Below are 16,555 nucleotides of genomic sequence, written 5' to 3'. Positions count from 1 at the left end.
CTGATTTCGAGTTCTTGCACAACAAACCCGCTCCCCCCCAAATGTGGACCTCCTGCAATAAGAAAAATGATGGGGGAAATGCAGCAAAAAGTACTTTAAAGCAACCTTGTCGAGCATCTCTGCAAACAAATCAAAGTGAATGCTCCTTAAATAGCCAATATGCATGTGCAGAAGTGCTGATTTGCAGACGCGGATTGCGAACGTGCATCCCGCACGAATGACATTCGCAGCTCGAGCTTCCACTGTACGTACTTACCTGGATGTAAGTACCATTGAACTCAATGGAGCTTACTTATGAGCAGATATATATAAAATTGCAGCGTTAGGCTGCATGTTTAATTATCCCACTGAAACCAATGAAGTATAAATGTGTCACACTTTGGCCAGATTGTGCCCAGTGCTCCCCCCCCCCTTTTTTAAGAAAAAAGTGTCCCAGTGCTCACCATGAAGTTGTTACAGTAAATGCCACACTTTTAACACGGGGGGAGGGGGGAGATGCCAGTACTGTGTACCCTTGAGTACCCCCCAGAAAAAAGCACAACTTGTGCCCATTACTTGGAGGTAGGCATAATTGAAAGCAATGATTTATTTAGAAATAAAATTTAGACTGCAGCACAATTTCTAAATGGTAAACAGCAAATCACAATACAATCGCCCATATAAAACTTGTAACACTAAAACCAGAATAAAACTCTGCGAAAGTTATCAAGTCCAGCATTAAGAGCTGGCAAAAGCTTCAGCAAACAAGATATGTCTTCAGAATATATCTAAAACACATAACAGATGACGCTTCCTGCACAGCACAGGGAAGATAGTTCCAAGTATAAGCACAGCAATGGAAAATGCTCATTTCCAATGGATTTGTGATAGGATTACATATGTGAATCATGGCCTGCATATAAAGCATTGCAGGGCCAGTATCTTGTTGTGGAAATTTCATTTTTTATTGCTTGGTTGGGGCAGGGGCAGGCACAGGGAGGGATCCATTAATCACTCACACAACCACCATCACCACCACAAATCCATTCACGATAACATACATAAATTTAGGAAGATTAATTCTTTTGTCTACATTGATACATTTATATTTAAATTGTTACTAGATACCACCTTTTAATTCATTTCTCATTAATCAGAGCATCTGAGTGTCCAATACATTAGTGTCCAGTTACTTTCCCTGCTAAATGTTTTCCAATTCCTCTCTGTAAAACAAAAGACAATGAGCACGTATAAAAGCAGACTTCACTAGCTTACTGTCTAATAAAGAACAAAGGTGATTAAAATGCCCTGCTGAGTGTTGGAATCCTGTACATACAGAACTGCTCAGAAATATAGTGGTACCTCGAGTTAAGAACTAAATTCGTTCTGGAGCTCTGTTCTTAACCTGAAACTGTTCTTAACCTGAAGCACCACTTTAGCTAATGGGGCCTCCCGCTGCCACCGCCGTGTGATTTCTGTTCTCATCCTGAAGCAAAGTTCTTAATCCGAGGTACTGTTTCTGGGTTAGCGGAGTCTGTAATCTGAAGCGTATGTAACCTGAAGTGTCTGTAACCCGAGGTACCACTGTAAGCCTGTGGTGCTTCGTCCCACGCAAATGTGTGTAGGATTGTAGCCATTCCCTTCGCATCAGGGCTTTTTTTCCAGCTGGAACTCACCAGACCTCAGTTTCAGCACCTTCGGGTGGGCGCCATTGCCATTCTAAGAGAACAAGGGAGGTGTTAATGGTGAGTAAAATAGCACTGCTTTGCCTGTTTGTTCACAAGGAAGCCCCACTCAGTGGGACTTACTTTCAGTCCTAAGTAAGTGTTACAGGAGTGCAGATTTAGCCAGAAATTCTATATCCAGTTGAACTTAATGAGACTTTGTTGTTGTTATTAACATGCCCTCCAACATTCCTCAGATGAAAACAGGGACATTTCTCACTCCCGCACCAACTGACCCCCAATCTTTGTCCCCCTTCCTGCAGAGCATTTCCTATTAGAAGAAAGGCAATGGGACACAGCACATACACCCTCCACCATCCCGAGAAAGCCCCTTAATCCTGATTTTATTTTACTCTTTGGTAAATTTGCAAAAAGAAAAACGCACAGCAATATATTTTAGAAAGGGACAGGATTAGACGCGGATGCACAAATCATTTCTATTTTTTAAAAATCAAGACTTCTGGGGCCCTTCCGCTCCCCCTTTCTTCCCAGCCTTGCTATCTCCTTGCCCCTCAGAGCTGGTACACCACACAGGGCTGAGCCTTGGTGGCAGCGGCCATTCCTTCTCCTTGCCTACTCTCCAGCACCTGCTACAAGCTCCCCACCGGAGGAGGCCAGCAGTGGCAGCCATGGAGAGGCAATGGGTCCCTCCTTCATTGCTGCTGTCCCTTGTCTTCACTTGGCAGTACTGGCAAGCAGAATAGGGACATTCCAGGGTCAAATCAGAAACTGGGACAGCTTTTGGGTTTCAGCGGTTGCCCCTGGAAAATAGGGACACTTAGAAAGTACCTCAGAAGCTGAACGTAATCCGTTCCAGAAGTCCGTTCGATTTCCAAAACATTTGGAAACCAAGGCGCGGTTTTCAATTGGCTACAGGAAGTTCCTGCAGCCAATTGGAAGCCCCGTTGGACGTTTGGGTTCCAAAGAAGATTTGCAAACCGGAACACTCACTTTCCGGGTTTGCAGCGTTCAGGAGCCAAAGCGTTCGTCTCACAAGGTGTTCGACTTCCAAGGTACGACAGGACTGCATATATTAATCACCTTTTACATGTGTCTCAAGGTGTTTTGTAGACATACCATAAAAAGCTGAAATAGGGGTTGTTTTTTAAGTACAAAAACAAAAAACAATAGGATTGCACTGTAGGTAACCTTTCTGTGTATTCAGCCTTAACAAATAATTTTCAAGCAATCATAATGGAACGCCACCATTTGATGTTCTGTTGTGAAAGGTAGTCTATAACTTTTTATTCAGAGATTGCTGCATTTTCCACCTCTACATACCAAACCAATGATCATGCTGGAAAGCAGCGATCTCAGTTCTTATAAGCAGTTATGGAAGCGCCATATATTTTGTTTCTCAAGATACCTTTCTTGCCGTAACTTTTTTTGTATTTATATTTGTGCAGGTTGGGGAAAGGCCTGTGAAAGGAGAATTTTGTCCTCCACCATACACTCACTATGAGGTGCCTCCAAGCTTCTATCGCTCTGCAATGATACTTAAGCCTCAGTTAGGACTAGGAGCAGTTTCCAGATTACCGTCTGCAAAAAGCAGGATTTTGATTACAAGCCAGAGGTCTTCAGCAAGCTGCATCCATCCACAAGGGCCAATAGCCAGTTCTCCTCCGCTTTTTCATCCAGATAATTCAGGTAACCATCTTCACTGTCTGTCTTTTAATTACAGTGGTCAATTTATTTTCTTTTTAAAAAGCGGGGTGTGGGGTGGGGAGATATCAAAATGTACAGAGCTGGGGCCTGTTCCTAGCACGGTCTAATCATAGCGATTAAGTCTAATAACAGTGATTAAGGTTATTTGCTCAATTTGCGTATAAAACTTCTATCTTGCACATTAATTAATGGATCCACTTCCAGTGTGGGAAGTGTATCCATACAGTCAAATGGTTACTGCAGAGAAGTGCCCTCACTAAAGGGCAAAATTTTTCGGGAATACACAGTGATCTTACTAATTAATTTTTATAAAATATGTGCCAAAATGAACAATATTTGTAAACAGGTTGTGAAGTTATCCAGTGGCCATGGGTACCTGAGTCTCCACTCAGAACTAAGTTAATTGTGGAATTACTTTGACTCATGCCATCATTTTTGTTCTTAACACAAAATTCAACTTTGTGGGTTTTTTTAAAAGTAAACATGAAAACTATGCCAAAGAATCCTGGGAACTGTAGTTTGTTAACAGTGATGAGAATTAATAGGAGACGCATGGTGGAGCTACACTTCCCAGCGCCCTTAACAAACCTTGATCTTTGTGGAGGAAAAGTGGGATATAAATCTAATTAACGAACATTGTATTTGATTCTTGGCATGGACCAGTCTCTCCTAACAGATAAATCCTAGGCATGTTTACTCAGAAACCCCACTGGAGGAACTCAGGTGTGTATGCATAGGCTTGCAACCTAAATCAATTATTTGCTCCCCTCCATCTTCAGACTGAAACATCATACATGAAAATACAATCAACAAAAGGGCATTTGCTTAAGTTATTTGTAGCTAGCCAGCACTTAACACATTCAGCCAGAGCAAAGCAAGCCTAAAAGAATGACAACCTTATTAAATAAAGTGACCTGTTTCCCAGAGAGTATAAACAACAATAACTAAGTGGTAAAGCACTGCTTTGCATACAGAAAGTCTGGTCCCTTATTCATTCCATGGCATCTCTTGGTATGACTGCGAGAGAAAACTTTCAGAAATCCTGCCAAGCAACAGCCGGTCAGTGTAGACAACTCTGAGATAGCAGGAGCAATGGTCTGATTCAGTATAAGGCAGCTTCCTAGCTTTTTCTACCACAGCACTGCAGTCTGGTACAGGGCTTGGACACCATCTGTACTGTACATCTTTAGGGTCAACTTTAACTATGAAAGTAGCATAAAAGTGCTTTCATTGTATGGTGTGGGTGTGATATGAGACAGAGGACAAATCCCAGAGATTCCTGGGGAAATAAAATGTCTTTGACCACTGTCTGGATTGTTGTTTAGTCATTTAGTCGTGTCCAACTCCGTGACCCCATGGACCAGAGCACGCCAGGCACTCCTGTCTTCCACTGCCTCCCGCAGTTTGATCAAACTCATGTTGGTAGCTTCAAGAATAGGAGTATAGCATCTAGATCAAGGGAAATAATAGTGCCACTGTATTCTGCTCTGGTCAGACCTCACCTGGAGTACTGTGTCCAGTTCTGGGCACCACAGTTCAAGAAGGACACTGACAAACTGGAACGTGTCCAGTGGAGGGCAACCAAAATGGTCAAAGGCCTGGAAACGATGCCTTATGAGGAACGGCTAAGGGAGCTGGGCATGTTTAGCCTGGAGAAGAGGAGGTTAAGGGGTGATATGATAGCCATGTTCAAATATATAAAAGGATGTCACATAGAGGAGGGAGAAAGGTTGTTTTCTGCTGCTCCAGAGAAGCGGACACGGAGCAATGGATCCAAACTACAAGAAAGAAGATTCCACCTAAACATTAGGAAGAACTTCCTGACAGTAAGAGCTGTTCGACAGTGGAATTTGCTGCCAAGGAGTGTGGTGGAGTCTCCTTCTTTGGAGGTCTTTAAGCAGAGGCTTGACAACCATATGTCAGGAGTGCTCTGATGGTGTTTCCTGCTTGGCAGGGGGTTGGACTCGATGGCCCTTGTGGTCTCTTCCAACTCTATGATTCTAAGAACATTGTCCAACCATCTCGTCCTCTGTCGTCCCCTTCTCCTTGTGCCCTCCATCTCTCCCAACATCAGGGTCTTTTCCAGGGAGTCTTCTCTTCTCGTGAGGTGGCGAAAGTATTGGAGCCTCAGCTTCAGGATCCGTCCTTCAAGTGAGCACACAGGGCTGATTTCCTTAAGAATGGATAGGTTTGATCTTCTTGCAGTCCATGGACTATAATCAATCTGATTTTGATGCTGCCCATCTGGTGATGTCTATGTGTAGAGTCGTCTCTTGTGTTAGAAAAGAGTATTTGTGATGACCAGCTTGTTCTCTTGACAGAACTCTATTAGCCTTTGCCCTGCTTCATTTTGAACTCCAAACTTGTCAGTTGTTCCTTTTATCTCTTGAATCCCTACTTTAGCATTCCAATCCCCTATAATGAGAAGAACATCCTTCTTTGGTGTCATTTCTAGAAAGTATTGTAAGTCTTCATAGAATTGGTCAATTTTAGTTTCTTCAGCACCGGTAGTTGGTGCATAAACTTGGATTACTGTGATGTTAAAAGGTCTGCCTTGGATTCGTATCGAGATCATTCTATGATTTTTGGAGATTGCATCCCAGTACAGCTTTTGCCACTCTTTTGTTGACTATGAGGGCCACTCCATTTCTTTTACGGGATTCTTGCCCACAGTAGTAGATATGATGGCCATCCAAACTGAATTTGCCCATTCCCATCCATTTTAGTTCACTGCTGCCCAGGATGTCAATATTTATTCTTGCCATCTCATTTTTGACCACATCCAGCTTACCAAGGTTCATGGTTCTTACATTCCAGCTTCCTATGCAATATTTTTCTTTACAGCATTGGACTTTCCTTTCGCTTCCAGGCATATCCGCAACTGAGCGACCTTTTGGCTTTGGCCCAGCCGCTTCATCAGCTCTAAATCTACTTGTACTTGTCCTCTGCTCTTCCTCAGTAGCATGTAGTAGTAACTCCTTCATGGATCACTGCCTTGCCGTGGCGAAGGGGCTTGAATAACTCAGAGAAGCTATGAGCTATGCCGTGCAGGGCCACCCAAGATGGACAGGTCATAGTGGAGAGTTTTGACTAAACGTGATCTACCTGAAGCAGGAACTGGCAAACCACTTCAGTATCCCTGCCAAGAAAACTCAATGGACAAAGACAACAGGCATATAAAAGTTATGACGCTGGAAGATGAGCCCCTCAGGTCGGAAGGCGTTCAACATGCTACTGAGGAAGAGCGGAGGACAAGTGCTGTCTGGATAGGCTTGCTTAAACAGAAGCAATTTTTGCCCGGTGCCAAAAACAGGGCAGTGCCTATTATCAATGGGCAGGGAGTTCCATAGCGGAGGTGCAGAAGGATCAGTCCAGTTGGAAGTCAGAAGAAAACAGCTCTATGACTGGAGGCATCTCAGATGAGCTGGAAAAACCTGCTGCATAACAACAGAACCAGACTAAGAATCATAGAATTGTAGAGTTGGAAGGGGCCGTGAGGGTCATCTAGTCCAGCCCCCTGCAATGCAGGAATCTTTCACCCCATTTGGAGCTTAAGCCCACAACCCTGGGATTAAGTGTCTCATGCTCTACTGACTGAGCTACCCAGCCTATGCCCAGAGTATTCTGTTTGTGACTACAGACAGTTAATTATAGTCCCAGGCCTGCTTCCAAGACTGAAGAATTTACCTTAAGCAGGGTGCTTTACCAACAAGCAGGCAAAGTTATCAATTACGTCCACCTGATCTTGCATGATCTTGACTTTCAACTCTAAGCCCCAGCATCTAGACATTTGCAGTATATGCTGAACCACTAATACAATTTTTAAAAAGACTTCATCTTGCTGCAGTACCTGGGGAAGACCCAATGTGCCGCCAGAAAGTTTTATCTTCACTTGATGCAGAAAGCTCTTAATTCTTCCACAGCATGGCATACGGGGGCTCTCAAGGAAAGCTAACAGTGTTTGCCCTGAAAGCAGCTGATGCTGATATCCCAGTGCCTCTGTTTTCAGAGAACCACCAAAGCAAGACATTAAAAAGGTTTATTGGTTTCAAGCTGCTGTAGCCTTTGTTGGATGACTGGTTTTTTATAATTTGTTACAGTAGGGGGGAGGGAAAATGGATAATGGCATCTTTGTCAGTGGTCAGCATTTAGATAGATTCCCTGGGTGGCCCCTGCAAGTAGAAATGCTCAGTTGAAGCATCTTTACCTTTAAATGAATGAACCAAGACACATTTCAGAGATAGGGAGGTAATTCTCTCTTTCTAATACAAATGTACATACCCAAGTAACATGCCCCACTCCACTTGCACTGGTCTAGAAAGAGAATTTTTTCCAATAAATATATAGATATGGGTACACCCAACCCCCAACCCCAACCCCCTCCTCCTCCATTATGATACTCATCCAATCATCCTGAATTGATGGAACTAAATAATTAAAATAGATGCCATGGGAGACTGCTGTTCTACCTGCAGTATACCTCTGAATACCAGTTGCTGGGAAATGCGGTTTTATGCAGAATTCACAATTATCTGAGTTTCACAATATACTCAGCAACCTCCCCACCCCACCGGATAAAAATGTGTATATTAGGGGAAAGTGGGTATAAAATGCGTATATTAGTGAAAATATAAAAATGCATTTTATTAAAATAAATTGCTTGCAAATATGTGTATTAGGCCAAACTGTATACAAGTTGCACATATAATAGTTTAAATATGCACTAATGTGCACCTTTTTAAAATGCACTCATGTACGGTCCTATCCAGAATCAGTGGACTCCCCAAGTCCCGGACCTGGGCACCACTCAGCTACAAACTTGATTTATCCATCTCTAGCTGTTACTGCTGAAACTCAGTTCTTTCCCATGGAGCAGCCATCATCATGTCTACTTCAACCCTTCATCATCTCCCTGCATGATTTGCTGTATTTGCTGTTCCATGGTGAATGCATCCTCTACGGCGGTTTTCAGATGTCCTTATAACTCCAGTTACAGCTGTCTTTTGTCAGCCAGTCTCTACTTGGAAACACTTTAAAGTCCTCTAACAGGGGACAGCGAAAGCATCAAAGAGACTGATTCTTGTAGAGCACAGACAATGTTTAATTCTGAAACTGCCTTCAGGCAGCTATGAAATGGAGCATTTCTTCTTGCTTATTTTGACAGATCAACTGAAATTAATACCGGAGATTAAAATAACATTGTCTGGATCTCTGATCATTGAAGAAAAGTTGCTGGTAGCTGTAGTCCGTCACCCCACTGCTGTTCAGTGAATACTAACAAATTTTGGATAAAACCACCATGTTTGCATAGAAGCACTTGTCCACGGGAGACAGTGGAGCAAGTTAGAAGAAGAGTCAAGAGCAAACAACAATCAGAAGCCAAGGGTAGGAGTCAGAATTGAAGAACAAGGCTAGGAACGCAAGACACTCCAGAGCTCAAGCAAAGCACCACTGAGACTTGGAACCTACCTATATTCCATCCTGCCCATGTGGAGCCAATGACCATCCTGGTGGTTGGAGCCAGACCAGAGCACTGAAAGACTGTGGTTGTACATTTCACCAAATGGGGTATTGGCCAATAGGTCCTGACACACTGTAATGAAGTGGCAGGAATCAAAAGACGGATTCTATTATCTCAGCTGTGTAGTCGACTGTCTGTAAGCCATTCAGTTTAGGCCCTGCCTGAAGGCAAGTTAAAGTATTACACTTTCAACAATTGCTCCACCTTGATGGTGTTCCTGGTGTAGCATTTAAAAACTCTTTATGGTGTTATAAGGACAGCTTCTTATCCTTGGGTGTGGTGGTGCTTGAGTACGGATGCTCCATGACTTGGGAAACTCTGGGAAACTCTGAAATGTTTCACCCTCTACAGGAATTGCTATTTGGCACCATGGGGAAAGTCCTTTTTAGTATGCTGCATGAAAAAGGTTGTGATGTTTAAATACGGCTATCCTGTATCTAAAGCAAGCTTTCCTGTGCTGAAAGCCTTCCTATTAGAACCTATGATTTTCTGGAAATCCTTCAAAATGGAGATTATACCCCTGTTGAGCAAGTAATTAGGAAATTCTAAATAATAAAGACATCAGACAGAAGGTGGATGTGCTATAACTCTTCTTTAGAAGACAGTATTAAATTTTACCATTACACTTAATTTGCTGCTGAAAAATGTATTTCCCTGCAGGAGGATGGCACCCTGCCATTAAGTTTCTTTCACATTTGCTCTGACAGCCTAGCTGTAATGTCAGTGCCCCCCACTGAATATAATCCTATCTGTGTTACGCTTGGATTCTCTATCAGTAGTCCCAGTTAGTGCTGATTATCATAAATACGGTCGTGTACTGGATTCTCCATCCCATCAGAACAAGGAAGCCGACTTAAGTGGCTTGACCACGGCCAGCCCCACAGCACAACAAGGATGTTGGCTCCTGAAAACAAAAGGGTTGTCCCAGCCACTGGAGTGATGGCAAAGGAAGCTCTGACACCAAGGAGAAGGAATATTGCAATTCAGCCACCTAAGGCAATGGAGAAGCAGTAGTCTCATGAGAGGCCAGCAGGCCTAAGGGAGCATACCACACAATATATCAAGGAAGGGGCATTGTCTGAAGTTATTTGCAGCCAGTATTTCTGAATCCATTCAGAGTAAAGCAGGGGAGAGGAAGATCAGGGTGACTTTCTAACCTTCTTCCCTGCACAACTGAGGCCCCTACAAAGCACCCAATGTGGGATATCTTTAAACGTTAATATCATTTTTTTCATTTTCATGTTTAAAACCTACAAAAACCAACCAAAGTTATTGTAGTTACAGATAGGTAGCCGTGTTGGTCTGCCATAGTCAAAACAAAAAAATATTTTTTTCCTTCCAGTAGCACCTTAAAGACCAACTAAGTTAGTTCTTGGTATGAGCTTTCGTGTGCATGCACACTTCTTCAGCTTTCGTGTGCATGCACACTTCTTCTCTCTTGTACCTGCGATACATTGACGATATTTTTATCATCTGGACACATGGTCAACAGATCCTGGACACCTTCCACCAGAAATTCAATGATTTTCACCCCACAATCAACCTAACAATGAATCAATCTATGCAAGAAATACATTTTTTGGACACTACTATAAAAATACAGGATGGACGCATAGACACCACCTTATACCGTAAACCAACTGACCGACAAACATATCTACATGCCTCTAGCTACCATCCCAAACATACCAAACAGTCCATTGTATATAGCCAGGCACTACGTTACAGCCGTATCTGTTCCAATTCTACAGACAGAGACTCTCACCTAAGAGATCTACAGCAAACCTTTTTAGAACTAAAATACCCAGCAAATGAAGTTAGACAACAGATCAACAGAGCCAGACAGATACCCAGAGAGAACTTGCTGCAAGACAGACCCAAAAAAGAAAATAACAGAACACCTCTAGTCATCACATACAGCTCCCAAGTTAAAACAGTACAAAGCATCATCAGAGATCTACAACCTCTCCTGGACAATGACAGTTCTCTTTCTCAAGCTCTGGGAGGAAGACCTTTCATTGCCTACAGACAGCCACCCAATCTTAAACAACTCCTAACCCACAATAATACTACAACCAGACGTAACACAGACACTGGCACCAGAGCCTGCAATAAACCCAGATGCCAACTTTGCTGCCACATACACCCGGACAACACCATTACTGGCCCCAACAACATCACACATACCATCTCGGGACTATTTAATTGCTCATCGTCTAACATTGTATATGCCATCAAATGCCAACAGTGTCCTTCAGCTCTCTATATTGGACAAACAGGCCAAACCTTACGCCAAAGTTACTGTAGTACCTTATATGTTTCAGCTGGAATAGCTCAGTCGGCAAAGCATGAAACCCTTAATCTCAGGGTCTAAGGTTCGAGCCCCACATTGGGTGAAAGAGTCTTGCATTGCAGGGGGTTGGACTAGAGGACCCTTGTGGTCCATTCCAACTCTACTGAAAAACGCCTGCTCAGCTCTAGTCTAGTGCTTTTAACTCCACTGGTGGTGGTGGTGTGTGTGTGTATGTGTGTGTTTAAAAGATGCCAACTTGAAAAAGGCCAAAAGAATGGCCTACTTTAGATCCTAAGACTGTTCGTTTCCAATAAACACAGCACTGTAATGCAATCCTTGCTTCCTGCGTTTTCGTATAACATTTTTAATTTCCACCCCCAGTTGATCTCAAAAAAGGCCCGAATCCAAATGCTACGAAATCAAACCTTCCCAAGCCATGTCCATCTGGACTTCGCCCTCCTGGTTATTCCCGCTTGCCGGCCGCTAAACTAGCAGCCTTTGGCTTTGTCAGGAGCTCCAGTGTCTCGTCGATCTCAAGCAACCAGTCGAATGACAGCGTCCAGAGTGATCAAAGCAGGACAGCCAATCGTAAGTCAGGGAACATTATCCCCACTCTAGATATGAGCAAGGTTCATTGCAGGGGGGGGGGGCAGGAGAAAAGAGGATGAAAGAGAAAATTTAATCTCTACTAGGATGTTTCTAATGGTTGCTTTTTTCTCAATGCACATTTCTGCTGGTATGGAATCTTCTTTGCCTACTTTTGAATGTTATGAAAATAATGATGGATGAATAATTTCGGATGACAAATTGCTTGGATAGGTTTTACTGCTTCAAAAAAAAAAAAAAGGCATCTTGCACAGTTCTGCGTTTTCTTTTTTTACCTGTTTGATGAATTATCCCTCTTCCAAGCTGATGTAAGTAAATAAGTGCAAGTAGGTGTCCTGCATCAGCACACAGCAGTTATGAAATACACGCACTTCGGGGGAAGATTATGTGAAGTAAGCAGTCTATTCTTTTTCGTTTGCTCTTGTTCCATATCTCTCCTCAACGGGGCGAGCCAATCTTGGTTCAAGAAGCTAATGGAACCATGCTAGGGATTTTAAAAAGGATCAGAATTTTGCTGTTCCTCCCCTCCCCCTTAGCTATGGTCTCCTTTTCAGCCGTGGGGGAAAAATCCTTGGCTGAAATGTCACCTCAAATCCTATTTTCTGTTGCTAATGTTAATTTTATTAAGTACGAAAGAACCGCACGATGCAGACCGTGCTCCTTATGGGATGTATATGCATGTGCCGTGCGCCAGAAGCACAAGCTGGGATTGGAGGATTTAATTTTTTTTCCTAATGCCAGTTCCTCTCTTTGAAGACCAGCTTCAGCGTGAACCGTGTCAATTTCAAAGCAACTGTTATCACTCTCGAAGTGGTTCAAATTGAAGGTGCCAGCTTCCATGAAGTGCCAGAGGCTTTTGGATGCTGTAGAGTCCTAAATCTTTCAGTGTTTATGCTAATTTTAAAATAATTACAATAAATAAAACAAAACCAGGCTATAGCCGATCCTAACGACTTCCTTACGCTTGCATAGTAGGTTCGGTAAACCAGAGTAGCAGCAGTGTGGGATATTGAGCTTAGCGGCTGCAACTACAAAGATAATGTTATATATGTAGATACCTTGATCATGGTGCTCTGTCGCACACTGTAGGATGCATGGGAAAGGTTTAAAGAGACAGGGCGGAAAACGTACATCCACAGCACAGAGCCCGCATAAATGAGATATCTCAAGCCCAGAGTAGAATTGCAAAGAGGGAAGAACACTTGCATCCCCAATGGTGAAAAATATTTTATTGGAAATAAATTGTTAACCATTCTTTTATTATTATTAAATTTGTGTGCTGGCCTTCATCCGGAGATCACAAGGCAGTTCACAACATAGAAATTCAAAATGAGAACACAAAATGCATAATAAAAACAAGAGCAAACCAATAGCCCCCTTCTCAAAAACACATTTAGGAGGACATAGAATGTTAATCAACCAAAGGCCTGGTTGAAGAGAAAGGTTTTCGCTTGGTGCCTAAAGCTATTTAATGAAGGCATCAGGTGAGCCTCCCAGGAGAGAGCATTTCTCCAATGGGGAGCCACCACAGAAAAGGCCCATTCTCGTGTTGCCATCCTCCAGACCTCTTGTGGAGAAGGCACATGAAGAAGATGATGATTGCAGGATCCGGGTCAGTTCATAGGAGGAGAGGTGAACCTTGAGGTATTGCAGTCCTGAGCCATTTCAGGCTTTATAAGTCAAAATCAGCACTTTGAAGTGGGCCCGGAAACTGATTGGCAGCCAGTGTAATTCGGTCAGGATTGGCATATTATGCTCAAACTGGCTTGCCCTGGTGAGCACGCTGGCTGCTGAATTCTGCACCAGCTGAAGTTTCCGAACTGTCTTTAGAGGCAACCCCATGGATGACACATTGCAGTAATCTGACCTAGAGATTACTAGGAGTTAGGCTATTCCTGTCCAGATCCCTGCCACTGAGGCCACCTGTGCCTCAAGCAACAGCAAAGGAACCAGAAATTCTTACCCACTCTTACACAATAATACAGTGGTAGCTCTAGTTGCAGACTTAATCCGTTTTGGGGTGCCATTCGCACACCGCAAAGTCTGCAACTAGAGCGCCTCTTCCGCGCATGTGCATGGCGCGATCAAGCGCTTCTGCACATGCGTGAAGCACGCAGATTGCTTTTGCGCATGTGTGCGTGGCAAACCCAGAAGTAAACACTTCCGGGTTGGCCACGTTCGTAAGCTGAAAGTCCGTAACGAGAGCGAACGCAACTAGAGGTACCACTGTACATTCAGAATATGCCAAAAACGGCTTACAAGTGGGAAAGTTTGTGTCTTAAGACAGTTGGCATTGGTAAAGGGCTGCTTGAGAGGCTGTCCCATCATTTACAGTACAATCCAACACATATTTGCTCAGAATAAAGTCCCATTGAATTCAGTTGATCCACTGGGAAAACACAGTCGGTATCATAATTCTGTGACATCAAAAGGTTTTCATGACCCCTCAAGACACCTGAAATGTGGGGTCACAAAAATTGGGTCACACTCACTTTTACACTTCTCTCAACCCCCGAGGACTGAGCATGGATTAATTTGGTGCTAAGTCCAAAAAGAAGGAAATAAAGATGAGTCATCCCAGGGATATAGGATTACAGACTAAAAAAAAAAAATTGATTTTTTTTTGATACACCAAGAAGAAGAAGAGGAAGATAGGATTACAGTCTTAAGTGAGTCTCCACCGCTCCCCAGCTTTCTGCTAGTGACACTTCCACCTGCCCACCTGTTTGGCGAGTGGAAGGGAAGGCTCTGAGCCAGCAGAGTGATCCTGGCATCCTTTAATGTGCATAAACTGCTGTGAGCAGGACAGAATGCTTTCGTGTTTAGGGTTTTTTTTTTTACTGCTACATTTGTTTAGGCTGTGATTTCTAGGCTTTGGTTATATTGCAATTTGCAGCCAAGCTGACTTTAGGCTTTTACTGAGCTTTTATTGTTGTACTGTATTAGGTAAATTTTATTGATTATTGTGCTTTTTGCTTTGTGCCACTTTGGGTGTTTTTAAGTAGAAAAGTGGCTAATAAATCAATTGCCTTTCCCAGTTTTCTTAGAGTTTTTGCTCTAAAGAAGATGTTGCCTAGCAATGGTCTATCCTTTGCATGCTGCTAGATATTTGTTGATACGGGCAAAACTAAATATTGCATTATTCTCACTTTTTGTGGGTGTTTTTAATGCTTAAACTGGCCACTTGTAAGCTGAAGAAAAATCAGCTGCAGAGCTGTAATCGAGAACGCGCTTTCAATCATGCATGCTCTGAAAATGCCCCCATTAGCCCCTGAAGGTGTTTTTTTGCAGAAGCAAAGAGTGCGCAAGGGAAGATTTTCTGGATCTGACCCAAGCTGCTTTTACTTCAAAATGAGTAACTGCTGCTTCTGGATGAAGCACAAGGGTACCCCCACGTAGAGGGCATTTCAGTAAACCGATTTTGAAGTTGCCAGTGCCATTATGGTGTAAGCATTCATGGGCTAGAGTAGAGAAATAGGCCCTACATCACAAAAGCTTATGCCGCAATACATTTGTTAGCGTTAACATGCCAGAAAAAACTCTTTTGAGAAAGCTGAGTTTGGGCTCTGTAACCACCTTAAGGGTGCTGGATGATCTGATGTGGACTTTGGCAACCTGCTGCGGTGTTTTATATTGCGACCCTCCACCCATGCTCCTGTAAACTTGCAGATAAACTCAAACATTGCAAAAAAGCCAATGAGCTTCCAGCGACCTCCTTCCAAAGGAAAACAACTACTGTGCTCTTGGAACATGCCGTGGCTTAGGGAAATAGGGGAAGCATCACAGTAACAGGAGCCTTTGCTTGGAAAAGAAAACCGTGGCAACTTGGAAGGGCCTGACATCCTGTTTAAATCAGGCCGTCTGTTCATATTTCAGGAATCCTTCTGCACACTTAGGATTCTAATACATACAGGAGATTTTCCTCTCACATGCCAAATTTGTGGCAGGGCCAAAAATAGACCTTGGCAGTTCAGGTGTCTCTAGAGACTGTGCTATTGCCTCACCTCCCTGCTAGACTGATTTTTCTGAATAGGGAATGTATGTCAGGGAATTGTGGAACAAAACCCACATCTTTTGCACACCTAAAAATACTTTCCTGTCGGAACTACAGCATGGCCTTGGCTTTTTTGTATTCTGATAGCGATGCATCTTTCATTCGACTGTGTATCTTATATAAGCGCATCAAATAACACCATATGTGATATTAGCATATTAGTGAACTGAATTCTTTTTTCAAATCACTTGGCTTTCATTGAATAAGGCCAATGAAAACAACAACAGAGGGGTAAGGCAATAGAATGCATGGCAATAAATGTGTTCTGAATAAAACATATATTGTTTAATTGCTGCTCTTGAATAATTGTGTTATGGAGAGGTTCTCATTCACATTGACTTCTGCTCTTTGTGCCTTACAGAAAATCTGAATCTGAATATTCTGTGCACTAGTCATTTTAACGCCTTCACCTCTGAGGTGCTAATTACTTAAATTTTGGGGATAGCTAAAGATGCCCAGGCATTTGGATGAGTTTGATGCAATGAAACCAGTTACTGTCTGATTTATTGCCTGTATGCTTGCTTTATTTAATATTTATTGGCATTTATAGCCTGCCCTTTATCATGCAGTCCCAGGGTGGGTTACATACAGTTCAAAACAAGTAAGGCATGTAATATATACACTTTACTAGGCCAAAACAAAATCAACAGCAACCAGCAACAGCATCAACACTGTAAATGAAAGGGAGATTCTGATCTTGCCCCCCACTTCAA

The 16,555-nt window shown here is 42.9% G+C and overlaps 1 protein-coding gene across 3 annotated transcripts in view; it reads left to right on the top strand.

Annotated features, from left to right (window-relative positions):
• The window catches only part of MTUS2 (microtubule associated scaffold protein 2), a 312,287-nt gene that overhangs the window by 104,147 nt on the left and 191,585 nt on the right, over positions 1 to 16,555 (top strand). For all 3 annotated transcript variants that reach the window (XM_083608962.1, XM_083608963.1, XM_083608961.1), the window contains 2 exons: positions 3,110 to 3,350; positions 11,564 to 11,770. In XM_083608962.1, the coding sequence (XP_083465088.1) occupies positions 3,110 to 3,350; positions 11,564 to 11,770 (448 nt within the window). The remainder of the gene's footprint in view (positions 1 to 3,109; positions 3,351 to 11,563; positions 11,771 to 16,555) is intronic.

This window comes from Podarcis filfolensis (genome assembly GCF_964270895.1).
Source record: "Podarcis filfolensis genome assembly, chromosome: 4".
Classification (NCBI taxonomy): domain Eukaryota; kingdom Metazoa; phylum Chordata; class Lepidosauria; order Squamata; family Lacertidae; genus Podarcis; species Podarcis filfolensis.
This window is presented reverse-complemented; position numbering and strand designations above follow the sequence as displayed.